The sequence below is a fragment of the Schistocerca serialis genome, chromosome 1 (assembly GCF_023864345.2).
Source record: "Schistocerca serialis cubense isolate TAMUIC-IGC-003099 chromosome 1, iqSchSeri2.2, whole genome shotgun sequence".
NCBI classification, from domain to species: Eukaryota; Metazoa; Arthropoda; class Insecta; order Orthoptera; family Acrididae; genus Schistocerca; species Schistocerca serialis.
Genome location: NC_064638.1, coordinates 1,169,269,551 through 1,169,292,153, shown reverse-complemented (window position 1 = coordinate 1,169,292,153; position 22,603 = coordinate 1,169,269,551). Strand labels below are relative to the sequence as shown.

General features: G+C 40.2%; 1 protein-coding gene across 1 annotated transcript in view; it reads left to right on the top strand.

Annotated features, from left to right (window-relative positions):
- Positions 1 to 290: 290 nt before the first annotated feature.
- LOC126418485 (cyclin-dependent kinase 1-like) overlaps positions 291 to 22,603 on the top strand; it is a 47,893-nt gene continuing 25,580 nt past the window's right edge. The window contains exons 1-3 of the mRNA XM_050085265.1: positions 291 to 500; positions 576 to 732; positions 11,730 to 11,868. Of these exons, the coding sequence (XP_049941222.1) occupies positions 449 to 500; positions 576 to 732; positions 11,730 to 11,868 (348 nt within the window). The 5' untranslated portion in view covers positions 291 to 448. The remainder of the gene's footprint in view (positions 501 to 575; positions 733 to 11,729; positions 11,869 to 22,603) is intronic.

Sequence of the window (22,603 nt, the reverse complement as noted above, 5' to 3'; positions counted from 1 at the left end):
CAATTACGACGGTTTACAATATTCACTTGGTAAGAATATAACGATTACGGGATTACGTTGTTTCCATAGTTAATAATGGTATACTTCTACGGCCACGTTACGGTGTATCATGGAGACGGAGTCACTTACTTAATTACAATATTGTAAATAGTAGTTATTGAACAGAGTCAGCAACAGGTAACGCTGTTTGAAGCGAGACGCCGTAGGTTGACTGATTACCACTGACATCATCTTTGGCGAGAAAGTACATCTTTGGGGTAGACGAGAAGTGCTATTGGTCCCTTGAATATTTGCGTCTGCGAAAGTTTACCTGGTACTTTTAAATGGGATGTAACGTATATTAAAGGCCATCCAAGTATTCATCATGTTTAAACAGTTATTGGATTAGTGTTTTGGTCGTAGCGAATCACGCAACCAGTAAGGGTTGTACGAAATTGAGTATTTACATATGGTTGGTGGTAAAATGAACGATTTTATCAAGTTTGAGAAGATTGGCGAAGGTATTGTATTATTCAAGAAAAGGTGGTGGTTGCGGCGGCCGGTGTCAGAAGGAAATCTGTAATATTTATTTTCAGGTACGTATGGAGTGGTTTATAAAGGAAGAAATAGGAAGACTGGCCAGCACGTTGCTCTGAAAAAGATTAGACTGGAAAATGAGGAGGAAGGCGTCCCTTCAACAACTGTCCGCGAGATTTCGTTACTTAAAGAGCTAACGCATCCAAACATTGTTAGGTGAGTAAATAGCATTTCTAAGTATTGCCATTATTTTGAGTCAGTGGTGTACCGCCGTGCATTTGCGGTGTGATGGATAACGGCAGGGGCAATCGGTAATCAGACTGTTAAACGTGGGCCAGTAAATGATTGCACCGGGTCAGGTAGTGTTATAATACGAAACCAGGAAGACGAACTGACGGATAAGACTGTTGAAAATACCACTTCTGTTGAGTTGTAATTTTGCCGCACTTGTATAAAAGTAAGTATATGTTTTGCCATGATAGTAATCCAGTTGGTTCGAAACCATGGAAAAACGCACACAAAAACATTAGGAATATAGGGTAGGATGAAGTGAAGACAGGGCAGGAAGTCCGACGGCATAGTCAAAGGAACCATGCCAGCATTCACCTTAGCGACAATGGGAAACCATGGAAGAACCGCGTCACACTGGCCAGTTGGGGAATAAACTCCAGTGCTGCCCAATGCGAGTCCAGTACATTATGACCGGAATGGCGATCTCGCTAAGTTCCTGGTTGGAAGGGGAATTACAAAACACTGCACTTTGAGCGCAACATGCGTAATAAGTAAATAAAGGAAAAAGGAATTAAAAAAAAAAAACTACTTAAAAAGTGGAAAAGCATGAACAAATTACATAACGCTACAGAAAAATACAAAATGTATAGTAAGTAAATAGCTGTTGTAGGAGAAACATGACACTTTATTTAAAACACTCTTCAAAAATTAAACACAAAAGCACATTATATAATACTCCAAAGAGGTATAAAGCATGAGGAGCCAACAACCTGCAGACACTGTAACCATCACAGTTAGGTTGGCACCAGACCCTCTGTCAGCAGAAGTGTCGCACTGTATCTCAAACAGAGGGAACATTAAATACAGTAGAAACCTCCCCTGTGAAGACAGATTGCATTGATAGTATATCATTAACTGAATCTAAAGAATCCAACAGTGAGTGCATTATAAGCTAACATGTTGTAGAAACACTTCTCAACAAGCAATGATTTTAATTCTGATCTAAAAAAGAAAAGAAAGCCGTTTCTGTCTCCAATCCCTCTATTTATGTTCGCAACATATTATAAAGAATGGCACGAAAGTGGCTCATCTGTGAGAGCAAGTAGTTCTGACTTGTTCTATATATAGAGACCCAGCCTTCCAAGTATTGACTGTTGTAATCCAGTTGGTTGGCAGGTCACGGAGTCTAGCTCTGGTCATACACACATTTGTATATGGACACGGAGGAAGCAGTAAACAAACACCCCTTTTTAAATAGGGGCTTTCAGTGAGTCCTATTCGATCTACGTGACAAGATTCAAATAGCCCTTTTCAGTAATATATAAATTTCATTTTATGGACTATTAATTTTACCCCAGAAAACTATTCCACAATCTGTAAGGACAGCCAAAGGTATGTGAGTATAATGAGAGAGAAAATCGGTTCTGCAGGTGGTGTGTGTGTGTGTGTGTGTGTGTGTGTGTGTGTGTGTGTGTGTGTGTGTGTGTGTGTGTGTGTCCAAAGTAAATGTGTTAATTTCATGTAAAGTATGGTACAAAATTACAATGCCATATATTCAAAATTGTGGATTAGGTGCATTTTTAAATAGTGTGCATTTTTCACTAATGTCCTTCCTTAAGGGTTGTTCCTGTGAAATATCTTTTAATTGCATAAATACCCTGTAGCATGTTCAGTATGTGCTGATGCATCAGAATTGTTGGCCCTAGTTATGACCATGATCTGAACGATAATATGCTGCTTAGCCTAGTAGACTTGTTAGGTCATTGCAAAGGTATATTATAGTTTTGCCCCCATCCTCTCCAACTCAGGCTTTAAGGAAGTGTTATGTCACATTACAGAGTGAGGTGATGCAGTGGCAAGATACTGGAAATCCCCCCCCCCCCCCCCCTCCTCTAAAGGAAAGGATAGCAGTTCAGATATCCATATTTGAGTTCTCCACTGAATCCGAACTTGTGTTTGGTCTCTAGTGACCTTGTTGTTGATGGTATGTTGAGCTCTAATCTTCCTTCCTTCTTTGACTTTCAAATATTTTTGCATCAAACTGCCCTAACTATCAGAAGGCTGCCTCTTTTTTTTCTTTTACTTTTAGTAATAAATGTGTACAAGGGGAGGTCAGAAAGTAAATGACAATAATTTTGTTACCAAAAAGTTTAGTAGGTAAAAAAACCACACATCAACTCACATCTTTTACTGTTCTACATAGTCGCCAACATTCTCGCCACATTTTTCCCATCGTGGTACCACTTTCAGTACGCCCTGTTCATAGAAGTCAGTTTGTTGGAGTATAGCCATGTGTCGCAAATCTTTGGCCAAACAGGAATTTCTTCATGGGACCAAGCAGATGAAACTGTGAAGGTGCAAGGTCCGGACTGAATGGTGTATGCTGGAGCACCTCCCACAACAAATATGGCGATACTTCTCATGAACAGGAGCAACAACATGGGGGTGAGCATTGTCATGAAGAAGTTCGACGCTGCAGCGTTAATGTTGTTGCGTTTCTCACGAAGGGCACGACACAGTTTAACCGAAGTTTCAGTATATGCTGCAGCATTCACAGTGATCCCCTGTTCAGCGAAGTTCACTACTAACACAATATGCATTTCCCTGAACATGTTCACAAGCACTTTCCTAGCGGATTGAGATACTTTGAATTTTTCCGTACAGCATGTTTCTACTCCATAGAGGCCTTCTTGGATTTGGGCATGTAGTGGTACACCCATGAGTTGTCACCAGTGACCATTCAGAAAGTCATGCCTTCTTGTGGCGTAACGCTTTAAGTTATCCAAGCTTTGTCATCATTTGCTGGCCCTTGTGGTTGTCTGTCAGGTTCTTAGACTCCCAGCGAGCACTGACTTAATGAAATTTCAGTATGTCACGAACAATATCGTACACCGCGACAAAGGAAATGTTGAACTGCTGTGATAAGGTCTGAAGTTCTACACTCGGGTCGTTCAAAATTGCTGCCTCAATGGCTCCGACATTTTGCGGGATTGCAGCTGTTAGTGGCCTCTCGGAGTGTGCAAATCACTAATGTTCACATGGCCCTCTTGGAAGAATGCACGCCACCTAGAGACATTGTTACGGTCTTCAGTCGTCCCATGCACGCCCCCTTTGAATTTCACTCGATTTATGACCTTTGGCTTACAAATATTGAACTATGCTTTGTTGCTCTTCACCATTTTTGTGTCACAATTGAGGCTTCTCTCACCAGAGCACATGGAAACAAAATACCCTCTGTAGTGCAAACTTCAAACTATATCACAGTGAAATTTCAGCATTCCAGCTCCAATACCAGGGGACAAAAAACATTGTGTTACTTGCCGATCTTCCATCGTACTTTGTAGTTATAAATTGGAAGGGGAAAGTTTATTATGAAATCGGGAGGGGTAGCTGTAGTTTATGTAAGGCAAGTTAACAGGGAGTGGGTGAGTGGAATTATTATTGCTGTTGAGTTTTACGTTGTATAGATGGCATGCACAGTGGTCAGATGTTGGCCAGACTTGGCTAGACTGAGAGAGTAACCCCCCCCCCCCCCTTCCCCACACCACCCGAGATCTTGATCGTGGCAGCAGACTGTAGCGTAGCCTGAGGTCTGTTGGGAGATAATGAAGTCTGTGTGAGTTGGTGAAGCTTACTAATGTGAGTCTGAAATAAATAACAGACCAGTCTATAGTGCAAACTGATGCCTGCACTTGTGTCATATATAACACACTTTTTGGTATGAGTGAAAACTGTAAGGTAAATTCAGAAAATCTGTATTATCAAATCTGAGTATTTTGGTGCATATTATATACCTAAGCCTAGTACACAAAGCACAAAAAGTGTGTGCGGCAATGTAATCATTGCCTCAGATGTTAAATTATCTGAATCCTTTCGAATTCATAGATCATCCTGTGATTTATATACTAAATAGCTTAGGTTTGCATTGGCTTTTCGAATACCGTGCCAGAATTCATTTGGTGCTTACAGAACTCCCAGTCGAAATGAGAGCCTGTTGGGATGGTTTTCTTTGCTGCTGGCAGTGCCTAGTGTTGTTGTTTTACTCGACTTTGAACTGTGGCTTCCCCTTCTCTGTGCCAGTAAATAAAGAGTGCATGAAAGTTCTCCCATGTATACCTTTCGCGGTTGATGCTCAAAGCGGTGATTATTGGAAACTTTATTGGATTTGAAACTTCCTGGGCAGTTTAAAACTTTGAATTGGACGGAAATTCGAATGTGGGAGCATTGCCTTTCACAGGCAGGAGCTCTGCTGACTAAGCTACCGAAGCATGATTCGCCACCTGTCCTCAGAGCATTACTTCTGCTAGTATGTGATCTCATATCTTCTAAAGGCCCCCAGTTTGAAGGAAGTTTGATATGAGTGCATATTCCACTGCAGAGTGGAAATTCATTTTGTTGGATTTTTTCCACTTTCCCTGCCGTATGTCGTAAGCAGTAGGTGCAAGATTAAAAACTACTGTTATAATTTTGCAGGGTTCATTTAGTGTTCATCACTCATATTTGTGTGTGGTGATTTTGTAGGAGATGGAACCAACACCTTCTGAAGCAGATTAGCGTAGAGAATGTTGTTGTATTTTGCCTTGCGTGAAAAACAAAGCATAGGGTTGTAGATACAGGAATACTAATGTTACTGTCAAAAATGCAATGTGTCTAGCATTCAACAACTACTACAGCAAAATCTTACTGAAAGATCTCACTAAACCTAAAGAAATTCTGGTCATCTGTGAATCTGTCGCTGGCACCGAAGTTGGTGTCCAGACACTCATGGAGGATGAAAGAATTAAAATTGATATTAGCAAAGCAGAAGTGCTAAATACAGTTTTCAAGTGTTTTTCTGCAAAGGAAATTCCAGGAGTACTCCCGCACCAATGTAAAGCCGAATGATTTACATACTAGTGTCAGTGGCATTGGGCAACATCATTAGCTCTCTAAAATCTTAGTTCTGCAGGGTATGATGGCCTCTGTATTAATGTATTCAAAGTGTGCAAACAAAATATCTCTGCACATTGGTCTGCAGCAGTAAATAATATGATAGAATCAGGCACCATCCTACACAGGCTAAAAATAGCTCAGGTAACACCAATCTTTACAAAAGGACACAAATTCAAAATTCAAAACTACAGACCAGTCTCAATACTTCCTGTCTTTTTTCCAAAATAGTTGTCATATACAGCAGAGTTACAAACTTTCTCCAGATGCACAACCTAATGTTTGAAAATCAAAATGGATTCTTAAAATTTAAATCAACTAGCACAGCAACTGCTCAGTTAATTGAAAGCAACATGTTGCTGGTGTGACAGAGAGGAGTGGCATTTGCATAGTGTTTCACTGCTAACAGACAAGCAACTCTGCATGAAATGACTGCAGAAATCAACGTGGGAGGTACAACTGAGGTATCAGTTAAGACAGTATGGTGAAATTTGGCATTAATGGGCTATGGCAGCAGATGACCAATGTGTGTGCCTTTGAGAACAGCATGGCATCATCACCTGTAGCGCCTCTCCTGGGAATGTGACCATATTGGTTGGACCCCACACAAATGGAAAACCATGGCCTAGTCAGATGGGTTACGATAGGTTGGTAAAAGCTGATGGTAGGGTTAGTGTGTTGTGTAGACCCCACGAAGCCATGGACCCAAGTTGTCAACACGGCACTGCAAGTAGTGACTCCACAATGGTGTGGACTGTGTTTACATGGAATGGACTGGGTCCTCTGGTCCAACTGAACTTATGGTTTACGTTCAGCTACTTGGAGACTATTTGCAGCCATTAATGGACATAATGTTTCCAAAGAACAATGAAATTTTTATGGATGACAATGCGCCGTGTCACTGGGCCACAGTTGTTCGCAATTGGTTTGAAGAACATTCTGAACAATTTGAGCAAATGATTTGGCCATCCACATTGCCTGACATTAATCCCATCGAATGTTTAAGGGACATAATCAAGACGTCAGTTCATGCACAAATCCTGCACCACCAACATTTTCTCGGTTATGGACAGCTGTAGAGGTGGCATGGCTCATTATATCTGCAGGGGACTCCCAACGACGTGTTGAGTCAGTGCTGTGTCGAGTTGCTGCATTACGCCAGACGAAAGGTCGTGTGACACAGTATTAGTAGATACCCCATGACTTCCGTCACCTCTGTGTAAATTGGATAGTCTGCAGTGACGTATGCAAAGGTTAAAGAATTTTATTAAGGTAAAGCCACACAAAATATTAATGAAATGTGAACTATACATTCAGCCTTTTACATACAGCCCTTTATAAAACTGCTAAATAATTTCAGCTGCCGAGGATTCTTCCGAGTTGTATGGCCGTGGCCCATGGAACTCTTCTATCCCTGACGTTTCATCCAAAGTTACATTGGACATCTTGGGAGGTGCTCCTGGTAGTGCTGAGTCTTGCCAACTGACTCAGCACTATCAGGAGCTCCTCTGGAGATGTCTAACACAGCTTTTATTTCAATAACAGTGTAGTGTACAGTACCGCCATTGCTATCGACCGTTGTATTGACCCTTGTATTGTGCAGGCTTTTGTTTGTTTGGTTAGAACAGCTCAGTGTCAGACCATCCGTGAGAGAGCACTTCGATTTCCCGCTGCTAATAAGGCGAGTACACTGTTTGTTTGTTGCATATTTTTACGAGCTTAAAACAGGAGCGACTACAGTAATGGATAGGAACTGATTGTTGTGTACAGATGCGAGCTGAATTGGCGACCCTTCGCTCACAGCTCCAGGCTGCGTTGGCTTCCGTCACACAGCTTGAGGCTGCTGCAAAGGGGCGTCACTGTGGGGATTGAACGTGGGGATGCGGGGGATGTTGAGCACGTACCACGTTTCCTCCGATCGGTCGACTGCTGTGACTGCCTCGGGTACTGCTTGCACTGAGGTTGACCCCTCGCCCATGGTCTGGGAGATCATTTCAGAGTCTGGCAGGCAGCGAAAAACTTTCCGAGGGGCCGATCGTAGGACCTCCCTAGTTCGTTTGATGAACAGGTTTCGGGTGTTATCTGTGGCGGCTGATGTCTCTGAGCTGGATGCAATCGTCCACCCTGTTCCAGAGGAAACTTCTCGGCCCGCAAGGTCTGGGTGTTCACAGAGGGTGGGTTTGCTGGTAGTTAGGAGCTCCAACATTAGGCGCGTAATGGGGCCCCTTAGGAACATGGCTGCCAAGGAGGGCAAGGAAGCCAGTCTGCACTGCGTGTGCATTCCGGGGGGAGTCATTCCGGATGTAGAGAGGGTGCTTCTGGATGCCATGAAGAGCACAGGATGCAGCCAGCTGCAGGTGGTGTCGTTACCAATGACATGTGTGGCTTTTGATCAGAGCAGATTCTGTCTGGTTTTGGGTGGTTAGCAGAAATGGCAAAGACTGCCAGTCTTGCTTCTGAGATTAAGGCGGAGCTCACCATCTACAGCCTCGTCGATAGAACCGACTGTGGTCCTGCGGTGCAGAGCCGAGTGGAGGCTCAGGCGGTTCTGTGACCGTGTAGACTGCAGATTCCTTTACTTGCACCATCGGGTGGTGGGTTTCCGGGTTCCACTTAATAGGTCAGGAGTCTACTACACACAGGAGGTGGCTACATGGGTTGCGGGGGCTGTGTGGAAGGGACTGGGTGGTTTTTTAGGTTAGAGGGTCTCAGGGAACCACAGAAGGGGCGTCCGTCTAAATGTGGGCAGGTAAAACACAGTAAGGTAGTTGTAGAAACGATTGGTATTGTAGTTGTAAATTGTCGTTGCTGTGTTGGGAACAAACCAGAGCTCCAAGCCATAATAGAAAACACTGAATCTCAAATAGTTGTAGGTACAGAGAGCTGGCTAAAGCCGGAAATAAGTTCAGCCGAAATTTTTCAAACACTCTAACAGTGTTCAGAAAGGATAGAGTAAATACAGTTGCTGGTAGAGTATTTATTGCTGTAAGAGGTAGTTTGACTTGTAGCGAAATTGAAGTAGATAGTTCGTGTGAAATAGTATGGTTAGAGGTTATATCTGACAATTCGACTAAACTATTAACTGGATCATTTTACTGACCCGCTGGCTCAGAAGATATAGTTGCTGAACAGTTCAAAGAAATCTTGAGTCTCATTTCAGATAAGTACCCCGCTCATACAATTATAGTCGGTGGTGACTTCAAGCTACCCTTGATATGCTGGAAAAATTATACGTTCAAAGCCGGCGGCAGGCATAAAATGTCATCCGAAATTGTACTGAATGCTTTCTCAGAAAATTATATTGATTAATTTGTTCATGAGCCCACTTGAACCGTAAATGGTTGCGAAAGCATACTTGACCTCTTAGCAACAAATAATCCTGGACAAATAGGGAGTATTGTGACGAACTCGGGGATTAGCGACCACAAGGCAGTTGCTGCTAGGCTGAATACCGTAACACCTACAACCATCAAAAAGAAACGCAAAGTGTATCTATTTTTAAAAAAATTGATAAAAATGATCTTAACGCCTTTTTAAGAGACAGTCTTCACTCCTTCCGATCTGATCATGTAAGTGTAGAAAAGTTGTGGAATGTTTTCAAAGAGACAGTATCGACAGCAATTGAGAGATGTATACCACATAAATTAATAAATGATGGTAATGATCCACCATGGTACACAAAATGGGTGAGATTGTTGTTGCAGAAGCAATGAAAAAAGCTTGCCAAATTTAAGAAAATGCAAAATCCCCAAGATTGGCAAAATTTTGCAGAAGTTCGAAATATAGTGCGGTTCAATGCGAGATGCTTTTAATAATTTCCACAACAAAACTGTCTCAGTATCAGGCAGAAAACCCAAAGATACTCTGGTCATACATAAAGCACACCAGTGGCAAGGCGCAATCAATACCTTCACTGCGTGATAAAAATTGTGAAATCACTGATGACAGTGCCACTAAGGCAGACTTATTACACAGTTTTCCGAAACTCCTTCACCAAAGAATACCAAGTAGATATATCTGAATTCCAATCAAGAACAAGTGCCAAGATGGGAAACATAGAAGTAGATATCCTTGGTGTAACAATGCAGCTTAAATCACTTAATAAAGGCTAGGCCACTGCTCCAGATTGTATACCAGTCAGGTTCCTCTCAGAGTATGCTGATAAAATAGCTCCCTATTTAGCAATTATATACAATCACTCGCTCACAGAAAGATTTGTACCTAAAGACTGGAAAATTGCTGAAGTCACACCAATACCCAAAAAGGGAAGTATGAGTAATTCGCTGAATTACAGGCCTGTATCAGTAACGTCTATTTGCAGTAGGGTTTTGGAACATATATTGTATTCGAACATTATGAAGTATTTCGGAGAAAACGATTTATTGGCACATAGTCAGCACGGATTCAGAAAATATCGTTCTTGTGGAACACAACTAGCTCTTTATACTCATGAAGTAATAATGCTATCGACAGGGGATGTCAAATTGATTCCATATTTTTAGATTTCCAGAAGGCTTTAGACACCGTTCCTCACAAGCAGTCTTCTAACCAAACTGTGTGCGTACGGAGTATCACCTCAGTTGTGCAACTGGATTCGTGATTTCCTGTCAGAAAGGTCACAGTTCGTAGTAATAGAAGGAAAATCGAATAAAACAGAAGTAATATCCGGCATTCCCCAACGAAGTGTTATAGGCCCTCTATGGTTCCTGATCTATAGTAACAACTTATGAGACAAACTGAGTAGCCATCTTAGATTGTTTGCAGATGATGCTGTCATTTACCGTCTTGTAAAGTCATCAGATGATCAAAACAACTTGCAAAATGATTTAGATTAGTATCTGTATGGTGCGAAAAGTGGCAATTGACCCTGAATAAAGAAAAGTGTGACGTTATTAACATGAGTACTAAAAAAAAGAAAAAAGAAAAAAAAACTAAATTTCGATTATGTGATAACTCACACAAATCTGAAGGCTGTAAATTCAGCTAAATACTTAGAGATTACAATTACAAATAACCTAAATGGGAACGATCACATTCATAATATTGTGAGTCACTGACAGAACACTTAGAAGGTGCAATAGGTCTACTAAAGACACTGCTTACACAACATTGTCAGCCCTACTCTGGAGTATTGCTGTGTGGTGTGGGATTCGCATCAGGTGGGACTGACGGATGACATCGAAAAAGTACAAAGAAGGGCAACTCGTTTTGTATTATCGCGAAATAGGGGAGATAGTGTCACAGACATGATACGTGAATTGAAGTGGCAATCATTAAAACAAAGGCATTTTTCGTTGTGACGGGACCTTCTCATGAAATTTCAATCACCAGTTTTCTCCTCCGATTGCGAAAACATTCTGTTGCCACCCACCTACATAAGGAGAAATGATCATCACGATAAAATAAGAGAAATCAGGGCTCGCACAGAAAAATTTAAGTGCTCGTTTTCCCCGCGTGCCGTTCGAGAGTGGAACGGTAGGGAGACAGCTTGAAGGTGGTTCATTGAACCCTCTGCCAGGCACATTATTGTGAATAGCAGAGTAATCACGTAGATGTAGATATGCACACCAAACATGACAGATGCCATTTTCTCACGCGGATCTGGTATTTACGCCAGAGGGAATTGTTGATTGGTCTTATATGTCTGTTTTGGTGTTGGATAAAAAAGAGGCACCAGCTGTTCCACTTTCCCTTGATCTTATGAGGGGGACTGGCCTCTGTTAATAGTGTTTTAATTAGTGTTTGCAATGCCTTCCAATTTTGATCTTCACTCCGCTTCTTTGTTTGTGTTACCAAATGAGATATGCATGCACATTACATGTAGTGTTCACCTATATCAGATAGAGAACCTGGTGTACAGGTTGCCTTACATGCGTTTATGTATTTTTGAAAGAATGTGACAGATGCATGTATGTGTAATGCGAGTGTAGCGGTCTTCATATCAAGTTACCTACAGTTTTTTGGCTATGTGAATGTATTTACGTCATGTGATGTTGAATATTTTGTCACTTTAAAACTGACTAGCCACTGATGATGATATATGTTCTCTGTAGACTGGAAGACGTTATTATGGAAAGTGGAAGATTGTATCTTGTTTTTGAGTATTTGGATATGGATTTGAAGAAATACATAGAGCGGCTTGGAGATGGGAATTATCTTGCACCAGATGTTGTGAAGTCTTATGTGTACCAGGTAAGATTAACCAGTTTTTTAATTGATGAAACAAATTATTATATAGGTCTCCTTCAGTTTTTGATAATTGTATTCATAAACTACGCCTGTTTTGAAATTTCGGAGGAAGTAATTTTGATGGAAGTGCACAAATAAAATTTGTTCTAAAAGGGTCAGTAATATTATTACTAAGAAGAAAGTTAGAGAGTAATAATTTTTCATCCATAGTGGTTAGGCTATTGTTTAAAAGCTTTTAGTAAAATACAACTGAGTTATAATTACCTGATTTTTGAAGGTAACTGGTCATTATGTTGCCACTTACTCATGAGGAGGTTACACTGTCGGAATGGCAACCTATTGCACATTTGCTGTGGGACCCCAATCAATGCTGTGAAGTATTGTTTGTGTCGCAGCACTATGTATACCAAAGCTTGTCTCCCAGCACACATTGTTACCCTTGAGATGGATTTATTGTTGAGTGCCCATAAAGCTGTGTTTTCTTAGCTGCAGGAATTTCCTGCAGCGTGCTGTGTAAAATGCGGGCGAGATCCTGCTGCTCACATGCAAACATAAGAGACTGTTTTCCTATAGTGCAGACAACACAGTGCTGCTGTGGGCTCTGCCTGCGAGAAAAGCTTGTGTGCTTCGGGAGGAGTCTGTCCCGCACATCGCAGCGATTTACTTGGCCGGAGGAATGCGGGGATTTGAACTGGCAGCAGCAAGATGACAGCTACACTGTTTTTTTTTTTTTGTGCACACTGGCAAAAACAGACAATTTTTAAGAGTTGTTATAGAAACAATCATCAGAAATGTTGGCTGACCGCTTCTCCGCCTCAGAGGATGAGCAACTTATCAAACAGGTTTCCGAAAGCCAATTTTGTTGATTATGGCTGATGTCGAGTGGAAAAATTAAACGAAAAAAAAGACTTAATTTGGTCAGAAATCAGAAGAAAAATGAATAAAACTATTTGCGAGTGGAACAGGGTTGGAGACATCAGATAGTGGTACTGAAAGTACCCTCTGCCACACACCGTTGGGTGGCTTGTGAAGTATGATGTAAATTGTATTTTATTACGTCCAATGTAATACATTTTGCCACTCAATTACAGGAATTACTTCTCAGTTTGTTTTCAACTAACGAAAGAAAATAATGAAACTGGTAGAGTGTGCATCTGAAAAATGTCATAAACTTCTCCGCATCGTCGAGCAAATGTTTTGTAACTAAAATTTTATGATTCTTCTTCACGATGCAATAACATTTGTCTCACTGCATTGTGCTTCCTGAGTACTCTTTCCAATAACATACAGTCCTCTTCCCTAACTTCCATGTACTTTCGGAATGCGAAAATTAACAGTTTTGTAGCTCGAGCACTGCACTGCACGTTTGGCATTCTATGTCTCTGCTGCTGCTGCTGCTGCTGTCGTGCTGCACTGCCCCAGGCCTACCAGAAAGCTCCTCTCAGTGTGCAGGAAATAGCGCCGCAACAACGAACCTCGCGAAACTGCTCTCATCTAGGAGAAACTATAGCACCCACTGACTTCCAACAAACTGTAAAAATTATTTCAAACCTTTCCGAAACTTTTTCTTCCCTTCACACTCCCACAAAAAATGTAACGGGAAAAAGTTTGTCGCTTACTAAATTTTGGACGTTGGTTTGGTAAAAGTTCTGCATCAGATGTTACATGTATTACTTCTGTTACCAACCCTATTGACGAGAACTTTTGCAGACGTTATTGACATACAGTGGCGGTCAAAATAATAGAGCCACCTGGCAAAGGTTTGGAATAAAGTGCACATTTATTACTAGACATGTTTGAACTATGATGGAAACCATTACAACCGAGTCACATTGTACTATAGTCAGTTATATCGATAACACAACACAAAATAATCAGTAATAATCAATAATATTCAAAAGAATACCAGACCACAGGGTCAAAAAAATAGAGCCAATTGAAACAAATATATTGTACTTGATCTCAGTCTTATGAAACGTACAGGAACAGTCTTTTTTGCATAGGACTGCATTAGTACTTCGTGGGGTAACCCTTATTTTTGAGGATTGCCCTGCACCTCTTACCCATAGAGTCTACTAAACGCCTGCATTCGTCACTACTGATCGCATACCAGGCTCTCTGGATTTCTTCCCACAGTTTTTCTGAAGATGTAGCTTTTGAGCGGTCAATTCTCTTGTCTAAGATCTCCCATAAGTTCTCAATGGGTGATGCGTCAGGGGACTGAGGTGGCCACTCTAATACTTCGATATTGTGCTCTTGAACAAACTGCCTTATGATCCTTGCAGTATGCTTTGGATCGTTATCGTGCTGAAATTTCCATTTCAGCGGCATTTCCTCTTCAGCATAAGGCAGCATCACATTTGCCAAGATGTCTTTGTACATTTCTGCATTCATTATGCCGTTGATACGGTGTATTGGACCAATGCCGTACCACGAAAAACATCCCCATACCATAACACTTCCGCCACCGTATTTCACAGTTTTTAAAGTGTACTTGGGATTAAATTCGTGGTTTGGTGGGCGGCGCACATAGACTTTTCCGTCTGAGGCAAACCTATTAAACTTGGATTCATCGGACCAAAGGATGTTCCTCCACCAAGTATTAGGTTTTTGTTCATTTCTCCGGGCAAAGGCTAACCTTTTCCGAACATTAGCTTGTGAAACATGTGGCTTTTTTTTTTTGCAATGCGCCCATTCAATTTTGCAGATCTCAGTCGTCTTTGAATCGTTGAGGTTGATGGTTGAACATCATGTTCGTTGCTAAACAAAATGGCTTTCAGTCGTGGTGTTGACAAAAATGGGTCTTTCTTCACTTCCCTAGTGATGAGTCTGTCTACGCGAGGAGTAGTTACACGAGGTCGCCCCCTGTTCTCCACCTGCGGCTTTGTTTGTTTTGAGCGTCTCATGGCGTTCTGGACTCGTTTTCGCGAAACATGCAAGACATTGGCTATTTTATTCATGGACATCCCACTTTTGAACATCCGGAACATTACTATACGCTCATCTTCACTGGTATGCTTTGCTCTGCCCATCTAGACGAATGTAAACAAAACCACACGTCAATTTACATACAAAACAACTGCATAAAAATCAATTTAAAGGCACATGTGTAAAGCGGCTCTATTATTTTGACCCATAAGATTCTTACCTTTATGCCTCTTTTTCACACGTCTAGCTCAAACGCTTCCTTTCGGACGACTAAAGATAGCAGCAACGTCTTCCCTGATGTTGTCTACAAGGGACTGACAACACGGCACTCGTGGCGATTTCGCGAACTAATAGATATCCTAGTTCTTAATCTCGTCAATAGAGGTGGCTCTATTATTTCGACCGCCACTGTATACTACAGAACGCAACTAAAAGTTATGTTGTACGACACTTAGTTTAGGAGATATGGTGTGATAAATATCGAGTAGTGCAAAAAATCAACTTTTCTTCACGTCTTAAATATTTATCTATTTCAATAGCACAAAATTTTTATTGAGTTAAAGAAGAAAAAGTTTCAGGGGATAGTTCTTGTATCACTCTATCAGGTGCAGTTGCCAAATTCTAAAAAAAAGAGTTTCATTCTTTAGGTTCTGACGCGCACCGTGGTGCGCGTAGGAAAAAGTTTCGCGCAGCACCCTGCAACCCGCATGCCACAGCAGAAGATGCAAGCGTATTCTGCAACACACTGCAACAAATTCCCGCAGCTAGGAAAATGTAGCTTAACAGCATTATGTGGAGCACACACCTCGTTAAAAATTTTGGCAGATGAAATAGTTGTAAAGCTTGATTACATTGAAACCTCAAGCTTCAAGTGTCTTCATTTTATTACCTCCTTAATCATTTAATAGCTTATTTTATGCATAGGTGCTTCATCCTCAATGGTCAATTTATCCTCTATGCAGACTGGTGATGTACAGTGAACATTGTTCATTACTGTGTAGATTTTAATATCTGAACTGAAATTTAAAAAAAGTTCACTAGATTACGAGTAGTTTTGTGTAAATGTAACACATATTACTGTAAATGAAGGAAGTTCAAATTCTGCACCCCAATAAGACATCTCTTTGCAGATGTGTTTCCACATGCATGTCCAGTACTGCACTGGTCTTCGTATTTGTTGAGCTCGACATAAAAATTTCGGAAATACCTTATAAGCTGAGTGCCCTTTGGCGTTAAAGGTTGACATAAAGCTGATGCTGTTTTGTGTGAAGAGCACATGACTGTGGCTATCTGTTCTAGATAATCAGGAGTTTCAATCTGCTCTTTATCATAGCCATCTTTCTGTGCGTGGAATGAAGCTTGTAACCTCCAGTAAATCAGTAAATGGTGAAAGAGAGGGCGAGAGGTGTGTGTGTGTGTGTGTGTGTGTGTGTGTGTGTGTGTGTGTGTGTGTGGTTGAGAAGGGTGTTTGGGACCTACTTTGTCATATATTAATAGTTATGGCTGTGGTTGTAGTGTAGATGTTTCACTTGAGGATGACAGTTTGTTCCTTAATCTTTCACAATTCTTCTGACCTTGACTCTAACAACCAGTTATTTAATGTTTGTGAAAGAACATACATTTGAAGAATCCTTTTTAATCTGCCCTTATAATAAGACAACATACACACGAAAAAGTTACTGTAGCAGGGACTTGGGCTAGAATGAAGCAACTGCAGAGTTTGCCATTTTTTGTTTTCCTGTCATCTGATTTTGAATACCACAAATATTCTTGTGGCAAACCTAACCTAGATTATGGTAGGACAGTGAGATATATTTTTCATCTTGACACTCCTGGCACATGCCAGATCTACAGAGGTTTCCAGTGCAGAAGTGAACTAAGTCTAGTGACAAACTGGTGGATCAAGTTGTAGATGAAAGATTACATGAGCCAAATGACAGATGTTTATAACAAGGTAGTTCTAGTGATGTAGTGCCATTCTCCTGTCACAGTGGTTAGCACACTGGACTCGCATTCGGGAGGACGACGGTTCAATCCCGTCTCCGGCCATCCTGATTTAGGTTTTCCGTGATTTCCCTAAATCGTTTCAGGCAAATGCCGGGATGGTTCCTTTGAAAAGGCACGGCCGATTTCCTTCCCTACCCCGAGCTTGCGCTCCGTCTCTAATGACCTCGTTGTCGATGGGTCGTTAAACACTAGCCACCACCAACCATCCTCCTGTCGTTCGGTTAGAAAAGGAATGTTTTATACTTAAAACTACCTAAACTTGGTTTAAAAAGGTATAAAATTTTCTCTACTTGCGCAAAAATGTGTGAAGGTTAGGTCATATGTGAAAGTGAACTAAGTACATTATAGTCTGCTATGGTACTGAATAGTAAGTATGTCAGAATTATACATTAAAGTACACACACCCATCCACAGAGATGCATTTGTAAGTGATTATTACAGCTATTGAGCTGAAAGAACAACTTGAAAATTCAGAGTGTAGGTGGCTCCCTTAAGCATGTATGAATTAAAAAAGATCTTTGTTTCAAATGCACATCTGCTACCAAGAAACACGCAAAAACTGGGACATATTTCAAATAAAAACTAAGCCTCTAAGTGACTTGGACAAGTCCCCTCAAAATGGGAAGGCTTCACAGATGTGAACTGAGGAAAACAACTCCATCGACAGGTTGGTCTTTAAAGCACAACAATGCAAAAAGACAGGCAGAAAGCTATAAAAGATTAATGTACTAGACTGACATTTGATGCACAAAAGACAGTTTCAATCCCAAAAGTTCTCATTGATACTGTTTATCACAAACTTCATCTTCCATGCTCCCTTGTGGAGTATACACAGTTTGAATGTATCTAAAGGCAGATCCACACATGTAACTGCCCGTTTGACAAGCATGCAGGAACAAGCATGTACGTCTACACGGTTCAGGCAAGCTTGTACAAGAATTGGTTTGTTTACGAGGAAAATCTAGCTCAGATGACAATGCACTGGCTTTGATAGCCTTTTGATTTTGTTAGGAAAAGAAAGAAGTAGTGGAGTAAAGAGTAGATAAAGAAATGAAAATACTGTTCCCATATTAACTATTAACAGTAGGCATGCTGCGGAAGCTGCCTCATGGTATTGCAGTTTTTCTTCTTTTTTTTTCTCCATGTAATATCGAATTCTTTGACTTACTCTTCATTGCAGTATATCCTCTGTACACAATGTAATTTAACAGGACCAAATAAAAATCAAATCACTGAATGCTTGCACTAGCCTTCCTGTTCTTTGTACACATGCTCAAGCATGATTACACTTGAATGCTTGCCAAAGCACGCTTGTGCATGCATGCTTGTTGAGCATACAGTTAGTTACATGTGTGGCCGCCTTAAGGGAACTATGGAACTTCAGTACGAGGGAATAGCAGGTGAACCATTTGATAAGATTGTTATTTGAAGCCCTTAAATGCTAATCCTATAAAACTGAATTGTATTGCTGTGGTCACTCATGTGGTCGCTAAAATAAAAGTATCAAACTTGTGATGATTTTAATGCAAATAGAGATTCTGCCCAGCATATCAAAGATATGAATGATCATTAATACCAAACCACAATTACATGACCAGTTACACTGATTTTAGTCACAGAGAGCAAGCAGAAATGCAAGCAATACATTAACAGTTCACAAGAAATTTGGAAAATAAAATGTTCAGAGTTAAAAATAAAGTTTGTAGTGGAAATGAAAAGTAATGATTTCTTTAACATTGGAAGATTAAGTTGAATTAAAAAACAGGAAAGATAGAGGAAGAGACTATAGCCTGGATGAATACAGGATGCATCACAGTCAGTGAAAATAAATCGAATGCTATACAAGTAAAGTACACACACGACATTGGTGGTGGTGGTGGTGGTGGTGGTGGTGGTGGTGGTGGTGGTGGTGGTGGTGGTGGTGGTGGTAAGTTTTAAGGTAAGTTTCACCAAATAAGGGGTTGGTCAGCTGAGCGTAACATTGCTGCCCTGAACTTCAAGTATCCCAGGGAAAAACTACTTAAGAATGTAAAGGTGAAAACCTTAGCCAGCATTGTGTTCCATTCCCCATTTTCACCAAAATTTTTTTACATGAATTTACTAATTGCTAATCAGAGAGTTTGAGACTACAGTGATGAAGGAATGTCTGAGTTAGTGAAAATCCTCAAAATTCAATTTAAAGACATTGTCACTTTAATCGTATACAACATAGTCCTTGAATGAAACATGACTGTTGAATGGGTAATGTCTGTGATGACAGTGTTGTTTAATTTTCATTGCACTTACTTGTAATGACTGTAATTTTTTCAGGTCTATAATGTGGTTTCTGTACATTACAATTTGTACAGAAACCCGATGGCAGTTAAGAGTTGAGGGGCATGAAAGGGAAGCAGTGGTTGGGAAAGGAGTGAGACAGGGTTGTAGCTTCTCCCCGATGTTATTCAATCTGTATATTGAGCAAGCAGTAAAGGAAACAAAAGAAAAAATCGGGGTAGGTATTAAAATTCATGGAGAAGAAGTAAAAACTTTGAGGTTCGCCGATGACATTGTAATTCTGTCAGAGACAGCAAAGGACTTGGAAGAGCAGTTGAACGGAATGGACAGTGTCTTGAAAGGAGGATATAAGATGAACATCAACAAAAGCAAAACGAGGATAATGGAATGTAGTCGAACTAAGTCGGGTGATGCTGAGGGGATTAGATTAGGAAATGAGACACTTAAAGTAGTAAAGGAGTTTTGCTATTTAGGGAGTAAAATAACTGATGATGGTCGAAGTAGAGAGGATATAAAATGTAGACTGGCAATGGCAAGGAAATCGTTTCTGAAGAAGAGAAATTTGTTAACATCGAGTATAGATTTAAGTGTCAGGAAGTTGTTTCTTAAAGTATTTGTATGGAGTGTAGCCATGTATGGAAGTGAAACATGGAGGTAGTTTGGACAAGAAGAGAATAGAAGCTTTCGAAATGTGGTGCTACAGAAGAATGCTGAAGATAAGGTGGGTAGATCACGTAACTAATGAGGAGGTATTGAATAGGATTGGGGAGAAGAGAAGTTTGTGGCACAACTTGACTAGAAGAAGGGGTCGGTTGGTAGGACATGTTTTGAGGCATCAAGGGATCACAAATTTAGCATTGGAGGTCAGCGTGGAGGGTAAAAATCGTAGAGGGAGACAAAGAGATGAATACACTAAGCAGATTCAGAAGGATGTAGGTTGCAGTAGGTACTGGGAGATGAAGAAGCTTGCACAGGATAGAGTAGCATGGAGAGCTGCATCAAACCAGTCTCAGGACTGAAGACCACAACAACAACAACAACAACAATGTGTGTTAGTTGTTTGAAAATCAAATAAATAACATTGAATGTATGTTAGGAATCTGAATGTCATTTGCTCTCTTCAGTACCCAGTAGTGTTTCTATTCATTAACTTTTTGAATATTAGTTATCATGCTATCAGAATAGAGAGAAGCTATTTTCTCTATTGCTGTTGGCTGAGTAACCACTTTCATAATGCGACATTACGAGATGCCGGCTCAAAAAGTGAGAGAGAGGGGCGAGTGTTCTGATAGTTCATGACTACTGGCCAACCTGGCAAGAAATGCAGGCGGACTGTGGGTGAGGGCCAGGGTGTGTTTTTTTTTTTTTTTTTTTTTTTTAAATGCGTGCAGTTTGCTAAAGGCTGAAGAGAGGCGAAGGTGATTGAAATGAAAGAGAGATGTCATATTGTCAACTATAACTGTTAAGCTCCTGCAAATGTGATAGCAGCAAAATTAAACACCAGAAAGATCAGTGCTGAGACAGGCTCATTGCAACTTCAAGCATAATTCTAAGATTAATATTAAGGAATTGAAATTGCTTTAATTATAATTGGTTATAAAAATCAATAAAAACTGAACTACTGGGGCAGTCATAAGGAGTATAAAATGAACTCTGACAACGTCAGTAAACACGACAAGAAGCTACTTTTCAAGTAGTACATGTGTATAAAGAAGTACAGAAGGTTTTATTAGAAGTTAATATGCAGGTGTGCCAGTACTAAAAATCTTCCACAGTTACATGTAGTCGGAGGGTAACGCAAGTTTCCCAGATCCTTTCGTAATCTTGTTAGTATATGAGTAACCTCAATACACCATTTCATGTGTGTTTGTAATTTTTAATAAGTTTCACATTGCAAAACCCCATGTAAGCATTTTTCATGGACTTTGTTTATAATTTTTCTAATACTTTGGTATTATTTTTAATATGTGGTCATAAAATGACTGCAATGAATTTAGCTGTAATGTAATGTTTGGCATTCATGCAGTTCTCTTTGTATAGGAATAGTGGTCAATATTTGTCTCAACTTGGATTTAGTAGTGTCACATCATGGAAAGTATGTAAGGGCAAGCTGTATGGTGTATGTGCTGTTCTGTTGGTAGTCTTTGTGTATGAGGTGATTGTTGGCGTCTCCTTTGTGTGATTGTGTGGCCAGTCGGCCACCTGGGTTAAATACTTAAGCTTTTCGTTAGATGTCAAATAATTTTGTGAATGCTTAGACTTGACTTTTCACTGGACTTGCCTTATTTGACTCTGTTTTCAGTGACTGGTTTTGCACGACCGTACCAGAAGCTTCAACTTCAATTACAGGATTTAGGCAGCTGTAAACTATAATTATTGCTGCAGTTGCTATTTATATTCAGGATAACAAAACTTAAGTTTACATCACAATTGATAGAGGTCAATTACACTTTCAGGTTTTGAATCTTTGCTGTAAAATTTTTATGAATTAATGTACAGTTAAATTAACTTTGCTCACTCATGTGTCTGTTTGATGGTGTACTTGTAGTACACATCATTTTTAGGGTTCCTTATCTCAGTCTATAAAAATGGAACCCTTATAGGATCACTTTGTTATATCTGTCTGTCCGTATGTCTATTAAAAACCAGTTTTCTAAGGAACGGGTTGATGTATCAAGCTGAAATTTATTGCATAATAAGATCTATGGTCCATTAGCAATGCCCAAAAAAAAAAAATTGAAGCTAGTAAGTCAATGCAGTCAAAAGATCAGCCTTTTGTCACAATTTTGATACTCATAAACTCAGTCATCAAAACTTCTTGTTGGCCTAGAATCATGAAATTTTCCAGGAAGAAAGGTTTCACAGTGCAACTAAAGGAACAAATATCTGAAAATTGTTAATTTGTAATCATATCACACAAAGTAATTTCTTGTGTCATTTGTTATCAGACTTCAAAATGAAAACTAAAACATTCTCAAAAATCTTAGAATTTCCTGGATCAATATCTTGCCAATATCGATGTTGATAACAGGCAAAAATCATGGAGACTATCTATTCCCAGGATGAATGAACTGTCTATATATATAATTAAGTCTTTGTGGGACCCTTGGTGAATGAGTCCTACTCAAACCGGCTTCTCCCCCCCCCCCCCCCCCCCCCCTCCCCCATTTTGAAACTGCATTTTGTGTTAGGCCATCACACACATACATGGACATTATTATATAAAAATTGACGTAGTTTAAAATATAACTTTCTTGTTTAGTCACAATCATTAATCCTTCAGGATTTAACCAGTCATTTCATTTATTTTCACTGTCTACTTAAAAGGGTTAAATATCAATTTTGTATAAACTGTATGGGATTCAAGGGACAGTTCATGACCAATGCCTCTTATGACGAGTTAAGCCAAAAATAGGTCCCACATTGCCCATACTGATTCTGGCCTATAAAACCGCCAGTTCGCTCATAAAGTGTTGTGAAGTTTTTTCTGCAGAGATGCAGTTTGCCATTTGTCATTAGAGATAATATA